The 19,173-nt window shown below is 41.7% G+C and overlaps 1 protein-coding gene and 1 long non-coding RNA gene across 5 annotated transcripts; both read left to right on the top strand.

Moving 5' to 3' along the window:
* The first annotated feature begins 1,862 nt into the window (after nucleotides 1–1,862).
* LOC121532041 (chloride channel CLIC-like protein 1) lies at nucleotides 1,863–6,623 on the top strand. 2 transcript variants are annotated; one of them, XM_041837687.2, is made up of 9 exons: nucleotides 1,863–2,237; nucleotides 2,462–2,566; nucleotides 2,680–2,790; nucleotides 2,958–3,182; nucleotides 3,701–3,841; nucleotides 4,450–4,549; nucleotides 4,865–4,962; nucleotides 5,426–5,572; nucleotides 5,863–6,623. In XM_041837687.2, the coding sequence occupies exons 1-9, from the start codon at nucleotides 2,076–2,078 to the stop codon at nucleotides 6,493–6,495; spliced, it is 1,722 nt and encodes a 573-aa protein (XP_041693621.2). In that variant the 5' UTR covers nucleotides 1,863–2,075; the 3' UTR covers nucleotides 6,496–6,623. The 2 variants fall into 2 exon arrangements, with proteins under 2 accessions (XP_041693621.2, XP_041693620.2); XM_041837686.2 differs by having other exon boundaries at nucleotides 2,459–2,566.
* Nucleotides 6,624–8,416: 1,793 nt separating this feature from the next.
* LOC121532042 lies at nucleotides 8,417–10,987 on the top strand. 3 transcript variants are annotated; one of them, XR_005994229.2, is made up of 3 exons: nucleotides 8,417–8,457; nucleotides 8,837–8,970; nucleotides 9,422–10,987. It is a non-coding gene; the product is annotated as an uncharacterized LOC121532042 (long non-coding RNA). The 3 variants fall into 3 exon arrangements; XR_005994230.2 differs by lacking the exon at nucleotides 8,417–8,457 and adding an exon at nucleotides 8,572–8,739; XR_006657079.1 differs by lacking the exon at nucleotides 8,417–8,457 and having other exon boundaries at nucleotides 8,772–8,970.
* The last annotated feature ends 8,186 nt before the right edge of the window (nucleotides 10,988–19,173 follow it).

Below are 19,173 nucleotides of genomic sequence, written 5' to 3'. Positions count from 1 at the left end.
ACAGTTTTAAAAAATCAACCGGGCGCAGCAGCCTCTTTAACTCAATAACCTCTCTTTCACTTAATTATAGTATTTCTAAGTAGAAGCCATTTCAGCCAGGGAAACTAATTGTTCTCCCTTTATGATAGAACATTCAGATTTGTCTGCCTGACTGTGGGGCTCTTTAACTGAATTATTAAGATTTTATTGTGATCACAACAAAACTACTTATTTTGCTCAAATAGAGACATAATTAAATTGTGTTGTCTTTGAAAAGATAAGCCTGGCTGAGAATAGAACATTCAGTTTTCCGCCTGAGTGCAATTTTCTGGATTATCTTGTGACCAGAACAAAACTATACTAAACAAAAATATAAACAACATGTAAAGGCTTGGTCCCATGTTTCATGAGCTGAAATAAAATATCCCAGAAATGTTCCATATGCACAAAAAGCTTATTTCTCTCAAATTTGGTGCACAAAATTGTTTACATCCCTGTTAGTGAGCATTTCTCCTTTGCCAAGATAATCCCTGACAGGTGTGGCATATCAAGAAGATGATTAAACAGAATGATCATTACACAGGTGCACCTTGTGCTGGGGACAATATAAGGCCACTCTAAAATTTGCAGTTTTGTCACACAACACAATGCCACAGATGTCTCAGGTTTTGAGGGAGCGAGCAATTGGCATGCTGACTGCAGGAATGTCCACCAGAGCTGTTGCCAGATAATTTAATGTTAATTTCTCTACCATACGTCGTTTTAGAGAATTTGGCAGTATGTCCAACCGGCCTCAAAACCGCAGACCAAGTGTAATCACGCCAGCCCAGGACCTCCGCCAGCCCAGGACATGCCTGGCCCAACCCCAATTTGCTCCCCTCTATAGGCCTGTCGCTGCCGCCACTGGTTCTTTCCCCCCTCAAGTCACTGACCCACTCCCCACAGCAACAGGCAGGTAGCAGGTAGAGTGGGTCCAGGTGAGATTGGGCCAGGCATGTCCAGGTGTCAGGCCAGGGTGTACTCAGTCGCGGTCCAATAGCCTCAGGCCACATCTGTTTGACCTCGCTATGGTATTGTAGGTCTACTTATGTTACTTTTCTGAGTTAATTCAGTTAGTATTAAAATGTCCAGCATTTATTTAAATCTCTAGTTGAGTAAAGTAGGTAGTTTTGTTCTGGTCACAAAATAATCCAGAGAATTGCAGTAAACAGCGTCACAATCAGGCAGAAAACGGAATGTTCTATTCTCAGCCAGGCTCATCTTTTCAAAGACAACATAATTTAATGATATCTCTATTTGAGTAAAATAAGTAGTTTTGTTGTGATCACAAGAAAATCCTAATAATCCAGGTAAAGAGCCCCACAGTTAGGCAGACAAATCTGAATGTTCAATCATAAAGTGAGAACAATTAGTTTCCCTGGCTGATATGGCTTCTACTTATAAATACTATAAGAGTAAATTAATAGATGACATTCGCTGCTATAAATCAGTCTCAAATATAATTGCATTATTTACACAGACCCACCGCGGACCTTCGTGTGAAAAGGCGTCCCATGGTCTGTTTAGTCAACAAGCTCAATGTATTCAAAACACTTGTGGTAACCAGATGATCCCAATAATTTAGGTAGCCTAGTAAACGATGCCCCCTCTGGTATGTTCTATTACGAACTGTCTGGGACTCATTGTTTCCCTGTTTACTACTCAAATATATTTTACTTATTAAGTCAAAGACGAAATTAACTGCAATAGACTGGTCTCAAATATATTAGCATAACTAGGCTACACAGAACCATGGCAGGCAGACCCACTGTAAAATGAGAGGCTTTTTTATCATATTAAAATGTGTCCCATGCCTAGCTCTTCCTACTGGGGCGTGGCTTACGGAGCGCACTCGGAAAGAAGCGATCGTATCTTCGAATTCCAACCGATCGAGTTATCTCATCACACCGGCTCAGCTCGAGGAAAATGTGCTGCTATGTTGTCATTAACGTTATTGCTCTGTAGGGTTTATTGAGGATGTCTGTTTCTGGCTTATGAACCCCGAGTTCTCTGTAGCTTGTTAGCCAGAGTAGCCAGCTAACGTTAGACATCTTAACATGAAGATGTCAACAAGTGCTGTCAGGATGCATACCATCACTGTTGCTGTATGCAGCCTGCTGCTGGTTGCCCAAGGGCAGATGGACGATGACGAATGGATTGATCCGTATGATACGTTGAACTACGATCCAAGCATAAAGTCCATGAGAAAGCCTGCCAAGGTACAGTACAAGCAGCTGTGTAATGCATCTTTCCGTGCCATGACTCAGTGCCATCAGTTGAAATAATTATATAGCTTTGTTGTTGTTTTTCTTTGTCATGTTTCATATTACAGTATATGAAACCAAATCATTAAGTACGAAAATACATCAAGCATGACGAATACTGTCTTGTGTCGTGATATTAATGTAATCGGAAAACTAAATGAAAGTCATCTTCACAGCAGAGTAATTACCCAAATGTACCAACCAAAAGAAGGGAATACATCCAGGACTCAGATCAAGTGGACGTAACGGAGTGCAACAACAAAGTGGAAAGGTTAAAAAGAGAGGTTAGTGTTGGAAACGGATTTTAAACGTCACAAATTTTTTCAAATGCATGTTTATGAAACAGTGGCGAATAATTGTGTGATCATCTGTCACTTTCCTTATTTATTTATTTTAGATTGAAGAGTATAAGAAGAAGATTACACGGGTTGCACAGCAGCTGTCATGCAACCCAGTGTTCAAACGATTCCTCACCAAACTTCTGAAGGAGATAGAAAAAGTTAGCCTGGTATGCTGAAAATCGATGCACTGATTCTCTTTATGTAAAACACTTCCTCACTGTATCTTATCCACCTTGTAAATGTATGTTACCACCTTGGAATGTAGTATGCTGTCTATATGCCAAGTGCATATACGGTACTTTGTTGTACTATTCTATACCTTTCCAACCACCAGCCCAGTGATCTCAAGAACGATATCCACTATGACGCCAAAGTGAGACTGTCTCGGCAAGCGGTGGCGGAGATCCAGAAGCTTCTGGAGGGAACAGACAGCTGGAGAACGGGGGCTCTGGACGATGCCCTCAGCCAGATCCTGGTGGATCTCAAACCACATGACTGCGAGGCCTGGAGATGGCACTTTGAGGACACCTTTGGTGTGGAGATTGACACGGTCATGAAGGTTAGAATGCGTAGCATTGCCAGGGTTTTGATGCTCAAAACGAAATGGATTTACCACCACATGTTTTATAATGTGGTTTGCCTAAGGAATTTATGATTAGACGGTTTGTAAAGTAGGCTACACGGGCAGTGAGGATGAAATTCAAATAACTTTTCTTGTACCGTGAGGAAACGCGTTTTGTCATTCATACATGAACACATGGTTCACACTAGCCTATACAAAAGCAACAAGACATAAAAACAAAACTTTAAATACTGCGCTGGCTGGCCGGTGTGATCTTTGCTTGATCTACTCCTTTGACTCAGGTACACACTGACTGATTGAGAAGCGCATAAAGCTAAATGGCACATTTCCGTGTTCATCATCAATATAACTAAGCCAATCTGATTTAGAGAACAGTCATTTACACTCAAGACAACACAAACGAGACAGAACTGAAACCACTCATTGGCATTACAGCGCCAGGAATATTTCTCATTGCCATTAAAATTATTTAAATGACCTTCTCTCTCTTCCAGGTGTCTGTAGTTGTCTTAATCATAGTGGTCATAATCTGCAGCGAGCTGTGGTCTACAGTCTCCTGGTTTGTCCAGTTCAAGCGAATCTTTGCCATCTGCTTTCTCATCAGTCTGGTCTGGAATTGGTTCTATCTTTACAAGGTAAATTACCAATATACACACTTCCATGCATTTCTTAACATTTCCACATGCTAATTACCCCTTACTGCCTGTCTGGTGCTCTATGTTTAGTAGTAAATTTAATATAATTATCTGAAAGAATAGGTGCAAAGGGACAAAGTTCCTTCTTTACTGCCAGAGTGGCCATTCTGGCAACCTTCAGTGTAGGGTTTAGTTCTTGTTCTCTGAGGCAAAACATTTAGGCTAAACACTACAACAATATTTCAGGTCTCTGCAAATAATGTTTTTGGAGGGTTTATAAGCAAGTAAGGAAGTAGAACTAAGCTATTTAAGGTATTTCTTATATGCCATCTCTATTCTTTAAAACTCAAAGCCAACTAAATTAAGGAATATCACCAAGGAATGTCTTGAGAAAAACTAAGTCTTACCAGGAGAGCTAGACTATGACAGGTAATGTTTTGTGTGGGATTGGGAGATAGATGAGGGATAAAAGCAGTAATAGTACTGGGGTTCTAACTGTGTGCGTGTGGTCCCGGGGTTGGCAGCACTACCGCTAGACCAACCTCAAGCAAACAAATGACACAATGTTAATTCACCATATCTGTTATTGGATTTTCTCAACCTGTCAGATTGCCTTTGCCGAGCACCAAAACAAAATGGTGAAGATGGAGGGCATCGATGCAAAATGCACAGGGAGGAAGAAAATCGACTGGTGGGATAACTTGAAGGGTGCGGTAATGGAAAAATAACACCTGAGCTTGGCATCACATATCTTTCCACAGGGGTATCAGATTTTCCTCATCTCAAAAATATGTGAAAGTACTTTTAATTGAATGCGTCATTCTTTCATAATCATTGGTGCATGATGATACAATAAAATATACACAATACTTCTCACTCCTCTTTTCTGGCAAATAATGTAATGCCGTTACATGGGCTTTCACATTTTGACCGTTTTGTTGCAGTAAGTTTACTGTAGAATGCACATCGGTTTATGTTGTCGTGAAGCCTTCTGTTGTGTACTCCTCCCTGCCTGTACCCCAGATTGGTACAGAGGTGCCATGACTCTCCAAGACGATCCCTGTAGGATGTACTACGAAGTCCTCATGGTCAACCCCATCCTTCTCGTACCACCAACTAAGGTAACCTATTTTTGGCGACCAGGGAAAGCAAATTTCCATTCAGTCAATTCAGGAAGGAAACTGACAATCCACTTCCAGTTTTCAGTCTATTTCCGGAAATGACTGCATTGAAATGGAATTGACCCCAACCCTGTTGACAGCTAACCTATTCTACAGGCCAGGACCGAAAGATAGTCACCCGTACCTTACTCTTGCCACTTAACACAACTATTTGAGTAACCCCAAATGTAAATGTACATATTGCGATGTTTTTCACTTGTATTCAAACAAAACATATATACTGTCTATTTAACAATGCAATATCAATCTAATCCAGTGTCTATGATTGCCCTGTGGGTATTATGAAAAACTTGAAATGAAATTGACTCCAATCCCTGTTGACGACTAAACTGTGTAACATTTAGCCTTTTTCCTGGACCTGTAGGATGCAGTGTGATAATGTATTATCTCTCTGTCTCTGAAGGCTATCACTATGACCATCACCACCTTCTTCACAGAGCCTCTGAAGCACTTTGGCCAGGGGATCAGCGAGTTCCTACGAGCCCTCCTCAAGGACCTACCGGTCACCCTGCAAATTCCTGTGCTCCTCACCATCGTGCTCTCCATCCTGGTAAGGACACACCGACACACACAAAGAAAACCACAATAAAATAAACACACTGTCACAAGGTCTAGGGTCAATTCCATTTAAATTCTGTCAATTCAGGAAGCAAATTGGTGTTAAATTATTTCTGAAAATGAATGTCCTTTTTCAATTCTTGAACGAGAATGTAGATTTACTTCCTGTACTGAAATGGAATTGACCCCAACCCTGACTGACACAGCAGTCATACTAACTGTTTCCGTAGCCAGTTTCCTGCCTGTCCCTGAAGCAGTAAATATATTCCTCATCTTCCTCAGGTCTTTGTGTACAGCAGCGCCCAGGCCGCCATCCAGCATGGCATCACCAGACTGCTGCGTGTCGGAGTGCCCAGGGACCCCCCAGCCTTGGACCAGCCCGAGCCCCAAGCCTGTCTGAGAGGGACAGACCACAACCCACTGGCAGGGGGGGATGCCCCTCAACGCTCCCCTCCCCCGCTCAGAAGCCGACTAGGACCAGCAGCCAACCAGCGGGCTCAGGACCTGGACAGGACGTACATCCAACGGAGGAGCCCCCAACACAGGGCGCGGGAGGAGCCGACCAGGGTGTATGTGGACACCCTGAGGAACGCCGACCGGCGGTACAGCAAGGATGAGATCGTCTCGGAGTGGAGGGAGTGTTTCCCCGACGGAGAGCGGCCGGAGGGTGGCTCCGACGCAGAGGATACCAACCCTCTAACGGTAGATGATAATACCGACATCCAGGAAGAGGTACTGCAAGAACCAGTTGTAGCTGGAGCCACAACTGAAGGTAATGACTCACAAGAAGCTAAGCCCTCTCCAGCTAAAGCCAAATCAAATAAGGGGGACTTTGCGTCTGAATCTAAGGGGGCAGCTGACAGCCAGGCTGAACAGCAAGCCGAGGTAGCCCTCACCAACTACACAAGGGAATAATGTAAGTGGTTTGTGTTGACTTCGACTGTGTTATAATTTATTGGATTTATATAGCCCTTTTCTACCAACTGAGGTACTCAAAGTGCTTTACATTCACTAAACAAAAATATAAACGCAACATGTAAAGTGTTGGTCCCATGTTTCATGATCTGAAATAAAAGATCCCAGACATTTTCCATACGCACAAAAAGCTTATTTCTCTCAAAATTTGGGCACAAATTTGTTTACATCCCAGTTAGTGAGCATTTCGCCTTTGCCAAGAGAATCCATCCACCTGACAGGTGTGGCATATCAAGAACTTGATTAAACAACATGATCATTACATAGGTGCACCTTGTGTAGGGGACAATAAAAGGCCACTTTAAAATGTACAGTTTTGAGGGAGCGTGCAATTGGCATGCTGACTGCAGGAATGTCGACCAGAGCTGTTGCCAGATAATTTAATGTTAATTTCTCTACCACACGTCGCTTCCAACGTCATTTTAGAGAATTTGGCAGTACGTCCAACCGGCCTCAAAACCGCAGACCACGTGTAATCACGCCAGCCCAGGACCTCCACATCCGGCTTCTTCACCTGTGGGATCGTCTGAGACCAGCCACCCGGACAGCTGATGAAACTGTGGGTTTGCACAACCAAATAATTTCTGCACAAACTGTCTCAGTGAAGCTCTTCTGCGTGCTCGTCGTCCTCACCAGGGTTTTGACCTGACTGCAGTTCGGCGTCGTAACCGACTTCAGTGGGTAAACGCTCACCTTCGATGGCCACTGGCACGCTGGAGAAGTGTGCTCTTCATGGATGAATCCCATATGAGCATGGCGTTGTGTGGGTGAGCGGTTTGCTGATGTCAACGTTGTGAACAGAGTGCCCCATGGTGGCCGTGGGGTTATGATATGGGCAGGCATAAACTACGGACAACGAACACAATTGCATTTTATCGATAGAAATTTGAATGCACAGAGATACCGTGACGAGATCCTGAGGCCCATTGTCGTGCCATTCTTCCGCTGCCTGTCCTCATGTGTCAACATGATAATGCACGGCCCCATGTCGCAAGGATCTGTACACAATTCCTGGAAGCTGAAATTGTCCCATGGCCTGCATACACACCAGACATGTCACCCATTGAGCATGTTTGGGATGCTCTGGATCGACGTGTACGACAGCTTGTTCCAGTTCCTGCCAATATCCAGCAACTTCGCACAGCCATTGAATAGGAGTGGGACAACATTACACAGGTATCTTGTAGAGACACCCCAATAGTTTTCATCCATCTCAGGGCAGTAGGTTCAGTCTTCTCTTCTGATGACTTTTCCAGCATCTACAAACAAAAGTATGCACAGAGCTATATTAAGAAACGAATCATCCCAACATGAGAAGCCACAGTTTTATATTAGTAAAACCCAATGATGTATGCCTATACATGTGAATATGCATGTCTATATGGTAATACCATCAGGGCTTGACGTTAACTTTTTTAGTCACTTGTCCTTCGTAGTACAGATTTGTTTTTTACTTGTCCAAAAGCTCAAGTCACTTGTCCCCTCTACAAAAAAATATATAGGACCATTTTTTTTTGGGGGGAAGGAGAAGTGACTTGCGCTTTTGGACAAGTAAAAAACGAATCTGTACTATTAGTTGATATATATATATATATATATATATATATATATATATAGGCCAAAACTGTAACTGAAAATTGTGTTGTATGACGCAAGGAACCACTTTACATTATTAGGCCTATTATTACCATACAGAGAATAAGGCTTTGACTGTCTTAAAATACAACACTGCCCCTTTAAGGATGGTTGGCCACCCTTTTTAGGCTATAAAAATTGCAACATTTCACAATCAACAGCCTGATCAACACTAAGCAAAGATGTGTCGCGCTGCATGAGGCAATTGGTGGCCACACCAGATACTGACTGGTTTTCTGATCCACACACCTGCGTTTTTTTTTAAAGGTATCTGTGACCGACAAATCTGTATTCCCAGTGTTGGGATTTGTTTTCTCATAATTTGATCTGTATGTGATGAATAGCTTAGAAGGAATGCATTAATGATAAGCATAGGTTTGTACTATACTGATATAAATTGTTTCACATAACAGGCTGTGATTCATGTGTGGAACGTTAGGGGGTAAGATGAGATAAGGACTTGTCTCAAAATATTAGACTACACTGCTTCTTTGTGATCTGTGAACCGTCCAAGGACATGGGTACTGCAAAAAAGTGCTAACTCCACAGGTTGTTATGATAAACTTATGCCTCGTGAAATCCATAGATTAGGGCCTAATGAATTCATTTCAAATGACTGATTGCCTTATATGAACTGTAACTCTAGGGTTTACAAATCAGAAGACCAAACTCAGTGAAGTCCTCCAATACAATAGTCCACATGGCTGGCTGTGTTTTGCTACCACCGGAAACAGAAAACGGCAGAAACAGAAAACGGAGGCAGTGGGATAACCTATTCAAGTAAGTAAATATATTTTGAAAGTGATAAAAAACGATGTAGTATTAGCTAGCTTGCTACATAAACTTAGTGTGCATGTTAAATCAAATGAGCTGCTAACAATCTTCGCTAGTTAGCTAACTTTACATACTGTATAGCTAGCTACGTAAATTAAATCTCATCAGTTTGCTAAATTCACAGTAGCTAGTTAACTATCTTGATGTATTTATCGTTGTAACGCTAAATGCATTTGTAGCTATGTAGGTAGCAAGCTCAACAGCCATGAGAAGGGAGAGTAGGCTACTCTGGATAGGGCAGGGACCTTTGTGGGAGGACATGATGAAACTATTCTCCAGTTCTAGTCCCTGTCCCTAGCGATAAAAACGGAGGACAGAGAGATATAGCAACATAATATTCAGGGCTATCAAACTGTAGTATAATGCAACCTGTTTCTTTGATATTTTCTGTCCTCAGAGATCTGTCAAACCCTGTCTGCAGATTGAGGTCCCAAAAGAGTAAGGGTACATTATTGTATGCCATGGATTATATGCGTACATAGCATATTTTGTGAACAAAAATACAGTTCAAAAGTCACACAATGTATAAACCTATTACAACTGGAGCAGGACAACCCTGCTGGGTGTGCACACTTCTGTTCCAGCCCAGCACTAACACACCTGATTCAATGTATCAAACCTAATTAGTTAATAATGAAGTGTGCTATTGCTGGGCTGGAACAGAAGTCTGCTCACCCAGTAGATCAGGGATCAGTGGAGCAAGGTTGGCCACCTCTGGTATTGACTTTTTTTGTTCACCTGAAATTGTTTTATTAATAATAGCCTACTTGTTACTAAAATGTCTTACCTTTACATATGAGTTAGCTTACTTGTACACTTTGAAATGATATGAAAGTGTTGGTTCTTTGTTAAGTGTTTAAACATGTTTTAATTAACTTAACTATTATTGAAGATGTTGATTAATCACAGATCACAACCCTGCAATAAAGAGGGGAAGAGAATGTCTCTGATTTGTATGTTTCTGTGTTGTATTCTCAAAGGAACATTACCTTTTTGTTCAGTCATAAGCTTTCCAATTTGTTTTATTTGATTGTCACAATTATTTCAGGATATCAGCCATGTGTACCCATTTTGCAGCTGATAATGTCATCCAATGCAGTCATAGGCCTACAGCAGTGGTTCCCAACTCCAGTCCTCGAGTACCCCCAACAGCACACATTTTTGTTGTAGCCCCGGACAAACATACCTGACTCAACTCAGAGGGCCTGATGATTAGTTGACAAGTTGAATCAGGTGTGTTTGTCTGGGGCTACAATAAAACTGTACTCTTGGGAGTACTCAAGGACCGGAGTTGGGAACCACCGGCCTACAGTAGACTGGCATTAGCCTTATGGGAATTTGCAATGCACCCCTTGACATTGTGCATCTGAAGTAGAGAATAGCTTAACTCGCACACTGTTTACATATTGTTCAACTATATGTTCTCAATTTAAAAACGATACAAGTAGACAATGTATATGAGGCTAATCATTATACTAGATTTTGTAAATGCATTGTGCTGACGTTACATTTTTTTGGTGCAAATCCAACCCTTGTAATCTAGGTGTTGAAATGTCTGGAAGCAGGAGATTGGATCCTTATCTTAAAACACACACACAACTACTACTACCAAGTCCAATGCCAGATACTTTTCTACAAGAAGGTCTGAGCCACTGTGATAATGAAGTTTTCCTAAGACTACCACAACAATTACATTGTCTGTGCTAAATGTGTTTAAATTGTAAAGAAAGAAAATAGTTGGCATATAAGAAATACTTTTTATTCAATGGGGCTAGGCAAAGCAGAGATACCAATACTTTTAATTTCACCCATACAACAATATAGCCTATTATTAAAGTACAGTATGTTTACAATATCATATAGTATTTTACACGTTCCAAATTACATTTGATATATTCATACTGTTTAAGGGGGCACTTTTGTCATGACGACACGGTGATGGTGCTCTACTCAAATGACACAACATAATCATTCAGATTGACCACAGCATATAATAACCTTCTCGTATAATTGAGGGATGTCTCCTTTCATATTTGGAAAAGAACAAAGTAGTAGAAGTAGAAACTGATGCGGCATTGCTCATCTTCACACTGGGCATCCAGTCGACATGGGTGTCTTGATAGAGGTCAGCTGGTGAACCTACAGTAGTACATAAACAAATGAAAAGCACACCTGATGTTAGAATATCACTTATTCAGGTCACCTATACCACCAGGGCTCTTTATTGCTTGGTTGTGTTTAATTCATTCAGGTGTTTTAGTGTCATAAGATTAAATATATTGTTGGGCTGGAACAACCAATAGTCAACACAGCAGGTTGTCCTATCCCATTGAGGCCTTTTTTCCTATGCTGTAATGCCCATACATTTCCCCCCCTCTTATGAATAAAGTTCTCAACAAATTATCATTGGGTTATGGTATGAATATATGATAACCACTGGAGTTTTTTTTGACAATAATGTCCTCCAGGCTATATGGATATCATATTGTACAATTTGCAGCTCCCCTTTTCATGGTCATGGCTTGAAGAGATCCAGCATTTGTGAAATTAACGTCATATTTTACATTTCGTTGCAGATTAGGAGAATTTAGGCAGCAGGTTAGGAGAATTCGGTTAGGGTTAGCTAAAATGCACAAAAGAAATTGACAATTTGACAAAAGCTGGAACCCTTTTTGCCAGGACCCCTTTCTCATAGGCCTAGATTACATGGTTGCATTCAAGACAAGGTTGTTTTTATTGATCTGCTGTCAGTGTCAGTAGAGTAGGCGTAGGCTACCATCGTATAAAAAAATATTTTGCTAATTTCTCCAGTCATTAAGTTTAGTAGAATTCAGTGGCGGTCAGTTCCGTTTAAGATGAGGGAGGACAATTTTTTTTTCATGAGCATGGCCTTATTTCTATTACAACATATTGGATGACTCATTCATATTCCATTCACCCAGTTCAATGTAACAGCGATAGGATTAGGCTACTACATGATACTCAAATTTTCCCTATACCCATCATGAGGTTACTACAACCTAGCCTATGAATGAAAGTTTAACAACGTAGGTGCACACAGGTCGAGAGACAAATTTGAGGTGACAGACAGTGACATTCAGTACTGCCTTGCACACTCTTGCCTGCATCTAGCTGATATAGGGTGTTTTGTTCTGTTTGCGAAAAAAATATATACAGAATCGGCGGAATGTACACACCTGTGATCACGCGTAAACAGAGTTCACTCTCATAAGAGCCACGTTGTATTCCTTCTCTTCCCTTTGCTTGTGGATTTCAATGCACAACACATCAGCTGTATGTGACCAGGCTAACAAACCTTTCCAAGCTAAACCGCTACACACAGCCTACATCGTTGTCACCATATTAGCTAAAGTAACGTCATAGTCAGCATAGCTAATAGAACTAACGCGTTAGTAAACCCGCTACAATCATGCAGTAATGTTAGTGTACAGTCAGTAAGCAGTTACACCGGTGGCAATAAATTAGTAATACCAAAAGCTTACCTTGACTTGTAAGAGTTCCAATGTTGTTGGAAAGTCATAGCCAGCTAGCTAACATAGCATCCCTCTGTTTGAGCAGGATGTTTCAGTAGGCTAAACTAGCTAGCTGCATTTGCTATTTAAGTAAGTGAAACTGAAAGTGAAAAGAAAATGGCACTCTCTCTATTTCGCTCTTGCTTCTCCTTCATTTTGGAAGAAATGTAATTTGTTCAAAACTGTTCAACTTGGCTTTCTCTCTCTTTGAGTCAACCACTTACCACATTGTATACACTGCAGTGCTAGCTAGCTGTAGCTTATGCTTTCAGTACTAGATTAATTATCTGATCCTTTGATTGGGTGGACAACATGTCAGTTCATGCTGCAAGAGCTCTGATAGGCTGGAGGATGTCCTCTGGGAGTTGTCATAATTACTGTGTAAGTCTATGGAAGGGAGTGAGAACCATGAGCCTCATAGGTTTTGTATTGAAGTCAATGTACCCAGAGGAGGATGGAAGCTAGCTGTCCTCCAGCTACACCATGGTGCTACCCTACAGAGTGCTGTTGAGGCTACTGTAGACCTTCTTTGCAAAATAGTATGTTTTAATAAGTTATTTGGTGACGTGATTATATTTAGTATAGTTTTATCTAAAAAGTATAACTTTTTTTTATGTTTTACAATTTTACTTTTTCTGAAATTCACTGAGGAGGATGGTCCTCCCCTTCCTCCTCTGAGGAGCCTCCACTGGTAGAATTGCATGAAATGTTTATCAAAGGCATATTTTTCCTGTGCAAAGAAAACATCTCTGATATAGCCTATAAACCTATGCCACTACGCGCTCATTAATAGCACAAATTATCACTGATAGATCCATGCAATCCTTTGTTATAGAAGTGCATTTTTATGGTGAAAAATAGCTTTCCCAAAACTCACGCAACACATGCTAATTTCTAGACTACACGGTATCTAGCTAGCTAATTTTGGCTAACTTAAGTGTTGTTGTTAACACCTGGTTAGCTTAACAGCTAAACTAAACTCGAAATCGATCAGACTTGATTTACCAATGATGAAATGATCATAGCAGCCCCATTACCGACAGCTGTCTGGGTTCAGGTCTTGACGGCCAAAACGGTTTCTTCGCTTTTCAATAAGACACAAGGGGGTATGGTATATGGCCAATATACCACGGCTAAGGGCTGTTCTTATGCACGACACAACGTGGAGTACCTGGATAAAGCCGTTAGCCTTGGTATATTGGCCATATGGTCTGATATACCACGGCTTTCCGCCAATCAGAATTCAAGGCTCGAACCAGGTTTATCATTGTAAATAAATCCCCTTTGTGCTAGTGCATAACTGTAGTAAATCCGACAGGAGAGTTTGAGGGATAAAAGTTGGACAGATGATCTCAATCTCTGAACAAGAAACACTTGGACGAACACAATAACTAATGTTAGGCTATTTTCTGGCAATTGTGATGTTATTATTTGCAAGATGTTAAAAGACTATAAACAGTTATAAATGGGCCATTTGCGAGATTGACTTGTCATTTCAATAGGCAAAGGCTACAGACTAAAATCTGGGTTTATGATTGTAATTCAATTTTGCCACGGTTTGCTTAGATAAAGGCAGGTAGCCTATAGCCCCTGATAGGCCTACATCTAATTTCAGTCTACAGTAGCCTAGACAAAATGTAGGCAGAATGTAAGCTGAATGATTTAGCAGCTTGTTTAGTTCAAATTAACAAAATAAATTATTCAACATGAATAGCGAGGCGATTTCGAGGTAAGAAGTGCTTGTGTTTCCCAAATGCCTGCTGGAATAGGCTACTGAGGATGGGGTCATAATTGTAATTACTGAATTAAATATTAATATGTATATGAACTGAATATGCTTGTCAATAACAGCCAGTGTTTATTTTTTTAGAATTTTGTTTTACCTGTAGCCTAATCTGACTACTGTTACTGTCAATTTAATGTGTTCTAACAACTGCTCGGCAATTGCGATTGAGTTTTGATCATTTCCAATTCAATTAACTAAACATGTCCATTAATAATTGCATAATAACACAAGGCTACAACAAACTGAAGTTATAGGTTACTTATTAAATTGGTTTGCCAGCTCCAGGTAGGCTACACAAGTGGCACAAATTGATTTGCAATGACTCCAGTGATATCATTTCAACATATTTAATGTATCAATTGGTAGCCTACAATGGCGCAACATTAATAGGCTACTTGATGGCCAACAGAGGCAAATGTATCATTCTCCACATTTAGCTTAATGTCAGTTTCATTGACGCCTATCAGGGGCTATAGGCTACCTGCCTTTATATAAGAAAACCATGACTAAATGTAATTACAATCATCAACCCAAATTTCAATCTGTAGCCTATGCCTATTGAAATGACAAGTCAATCTCGCAAATGGTTTGTTTTTAAACATCTGGCACAAAACAGCCTACCATTCGTTTTTTTGTTCGTCCAAGTGCGCCCAAAGTCGTTTTCCAGTGCATTGCCTCCATTATTTATTGATGTGCATCAGTTATAGCGTATGAATATGTTTTATGGAAAAGGTGTTGGAAATAGGTGTCTCCATAATGACAATCTAAATAGCCTCCCTACAATTGTCAAAGTTGTCATGATGTGTGCTGCTCTCGCTCACGTGACTCAGCCAATAGCTGTAGCACAGATAGAACGATGAGATGTGAAGCATCCGCTTATATGGTAGTGAGAGGAAGCCCAGTGACCGGCAGTGGGAGAAGATGGAACGAGATGGATTTTGGCCGACATTCTGCACATTTTTTCATCGATGAAACATTTAATCTCAATACAGTTTTCTCTTCCCAAAACTAGACTCTGTTATTAACAGTGTGGACTACGTTTTGTAGACTTTAACCTTTGCCAAAGTTGTAGAAAATCACGTTGTTTAAGAGTGTAAAGGCGAATTTAGTTATTGCACACGCACACTTCACAGAGTAGGCGTTCCCTAACGGAAATATGCAGTTTGCTAGAACGGGCTAATAGGATCTCGCTAGCTCGTGCTAGGCTCTGCCCACCTTCTTACTTGTTCTGCCCACTATGACTCATTTGTTCCCATTGGAAACGACAGGCTGTGGGCTATCTTGGTTTAGTTATAAAAAATATTTGGCTGTAGTGCTCTCTCAAAACACACGCCCCTCCCACCATTCCCTCAGCAACAGCCTGCCTCACAGTAAGCAGCAGGGCACAGTGAAATATCTATATATATACACATTAAGAGAAATGCCATGGCGGCCGCGGTGCAACATAGAAATAGCCCAAAAACCCGCAACCAATACATTTTCATAGCCTTCAAAATAGCCTAATTACAGGAAAACTACGAACATGGCAACACTGAATTTGGTGGTCTTCCAACATGGCCGCCAGGATGCGTCGTATGTCAACAGCAAGCCCTCTTAATGTAATTGTCATGTCCGATGTCCTAAAACGTTCCACCAGCATACAAATGGCGACACGCAGTTGACGAGCAGGTGTGTTAATAAACTGATGCTCACTACGGTTGTAAAACCATCTCTCCAGCGCCCAATAGTTTGAGCTGAGAAATAAAACTGACAACGTTACCTTGCTTTGAAGTAGCACACAGTATTTGGTTGAAATTGTAATTTTGCAATATTGTTTAGCCTGAAGGGTTACCAACAATCCTCCAGGAAAGCCTTAGAGCAGTGTTTACATTTTTGTCTTATTCTCTGTATGCTAAGAGGCCTAATAATGATTTTTATTATTTTGTAAAGTGGTTCCTTGCATAATACAACACAATTTTCAGTTACCTTTTAGGCCCATATATATATATACACACACACATACATCACCGTTCAAAAGTTTGGGGTCACTTAGAAATGTCATTGTTTTCGAAAGAAAAGCAATTTTTTTGTCCATTAAAATAACATCAAATTGATCTGAAATACAGTGTAGACATTGTTAATGTTGTAAATGGATATTGTAGCTGAAAACGACTGATTTTTTCATGGAATATCTACATAGGCATACAGAGGCCCATTATCAGCAACCATCAGTCCTGTGTTCCAATGGCACGTTGTGTTGGCTAATCCAAGTTTATCATTTTAAAAGGCTAATTGATCATTAGAAAACCTTTTTGCAATTATGTTAGCACAGTTAAACAGTGTGCTGATTTAAAGAAGCAATCAAACTGGCCTTCTTGAGACTAGTTGAGTATCTGGAGCATCAGCAATCGTGGGTTCGATTTCAGGCTCAAAAAGGCCAGAAACAAATAACTTTCTTCTGAAACTCGTCAGTCTATTCTTGTTCTGAGAAATGAAGGCTATTCCATGTGAGAAATTGCCAAGAAACTGAAGATCTCGTACAACGCTGTGTACTACTCCCTTCACAGAACAGCGCAAACTGGCTCTAACCAGAATAGAAAGGAGTGGGAGGCCCCGGTGCACAACTGAGCAAGAGGACAAATACATTAGTGTCTAGTTTGAGAAACAGGCGCCTCACAGGTTCTCAACTGGCAGCTTCATTATATAGTACGTGCAAAACACCAGTCTCAACGTCAACAGTGAAGAGGCGACTCCGGGATGCTGACCTTATAGGCAGAGTTGCAAAGAAAAAGCCATATCTCAAACTGCCCATCTTAATCTTTTCTTATTATTGGCCAGTGTGAGATATGGCTTTTTCTTTGCAACATAAGCTCGTACAGGATAACTTATATCCTAACTTTGTCAGGCAAAGACTCAACTTAAGAACAGACAATGACTCTTCTGTTTCCCCACCCTGTTTGCTTCGCACCAAACGACGAGCATCACAAACACCGGGAAATTTCCCCTTCAGTTTGTCAACTTTTACATTTACTGCTACCCCAGTAATCACTCCTTTCAATGGCTCCCTTTTCTTGAGAGCGAAACAATTCACAATACTTTACCCCATTTGTTTAACTCTGAGCGCCTTCTCCCTCTGACCAACAGAAACACAAACAATTATCACTAGACCACTTCTGGTTACCCTCACCGATTCCACTATACCCAACGCTTTTTTCACCCATCCTGAAAACACAAATGTGTCAGCCAAAAGGCAAGGGTCCACTTTTTCCAAAAACGTAATTCCTACTGTCACAGACTCATCTTTATCCTAACCCTCTGTGCAAGCCTCGGGCTCCGGGTACTTCACCACACCTCTGATACTTCACCCTCATTCACTTCCATTTCTCCTCCTGTCTTAAGCTCACATTGCTTACATTTCCTACAATTCTTCTTTAACAAACCTCCCTTTTCCCCGCCATTTTTTCCCGACTTAAGCTCACAATCTTCCTCCCTCTCTCTCTTAGACCTCCTCTGCCTCTCTTTTACCCTCAATTCCTCCTCCGTCATCTAAGTATACGTCTCCTTATGATAATACTGCACTTCTCCTGACATACATTGTTTCTTGCTTTCTCAAGGGACTCCATTTACGAGGCTCTCCCTGTTATGTATGGTACGACGTGCTGTACGTCGTACTGTACGTTGTTATGGTTTACGACAGTGTGCTGCGTTACGGATGAATGGGTTGTCAGAATGCGTGGCACATGTCATTAAACGACAGAGTGATGTTCAATGTGAAACTGTGCAGATGTCCGTTCTTTTACAACTAGGCTAGATATAACATTGGCGACGAAGATGGCTGAATTCAGTTTACCACCGCCAGCACCATTCCTCGCCGTGCCTGGCGAACCTCCAGTCCCGTGGAATAACTGGCTTGATAGTTTTAACACTTATTTAGAAGCTATGGACTTTTTCTACAATCTCCGACAAGCGGAGGACAGCACTGCTCCGTCACTGCCTTGGTACAGAGGGACAGAGGATTTTCAGAGCGCTTGGATCGGCTCCTACATTCACTGCTGCAGTCAGCCTCTTACGGAACCACTTCGCCGGGAAAGAGCGAGTGCTCCTCCGACGCTACCGGCTACGGGAAGAGACACCAACGGCCGGGTGAGTCCATTCAAAGCTACGTGGCTAATCTGAGGGATTTGGCTAGCTCTTGTAACTACGGGACACTTCAGGACGAGATCATCAGGGATCAGTTGATAGAGGGGACGTTATGTGAAAAGACAAGGGAGAAACTGCTTTTGGAATCGGATAATTTACAACTAGATGGAGCTATTAAAATAGCACTCCAGGTTGAAGCGGCGTTGGAATGCTCTTCTATGCTAACAGACAGCTCTGCAGCATACACTCGGCCCCCAGCCATTCTCACACAGCAGCTTCAGCCCGAGCAGGCGCACTACAACGATCACGCGCTGCGCACGCCCTCCCGCGTCGATAGCTGCATGGACACAGACACCGACATGCCCGTGCAGCAGGCACACAGACAAACAAACAGAACTAGCTGTGGCAACTGTGGGGCTAGCTCTCACAATTCAAGGGCTTCAAACTGCCCAGCCCGTGGGAAAATATGCAAGAACTGTTCAAAATACAATCACTTTGCGAAAGTGTGTCGTTCTGCCCCTGCTACTAGCTCCACCCAGAACAGGCCCTTCGTTTCATCTCACTCTCAACATGAACACACGGAAATCCGAACCGTCTCCACCAACCATGTGTCATTCAGGACATGCACTGTGCAGCTGGGTGAGGTGGGTTTGCCTTTTGCTGCTGGATACTGGCGCTGCGGTGTCGTTGCTCAACCTTGCCACTTACTAC

Source organism: Coregonus clupeaformis, chromosome 19, assembly GCF_020615455.1.
Source record: "Coregonus clupeaformis isolate EN_2021a chromosome 19, ASM2061545v1, whole genome shotgun sequence".
Taxonomy (NCBI): Eukaryota; Metazoa; Chordata; class Actinopteri; order Salmoniformes; family Salmonidae; genus Coregonus; species Coregonus clupeaformis.
This window is presented reverse-complemented; position numbering and strand designations above follow the sequence as displayed.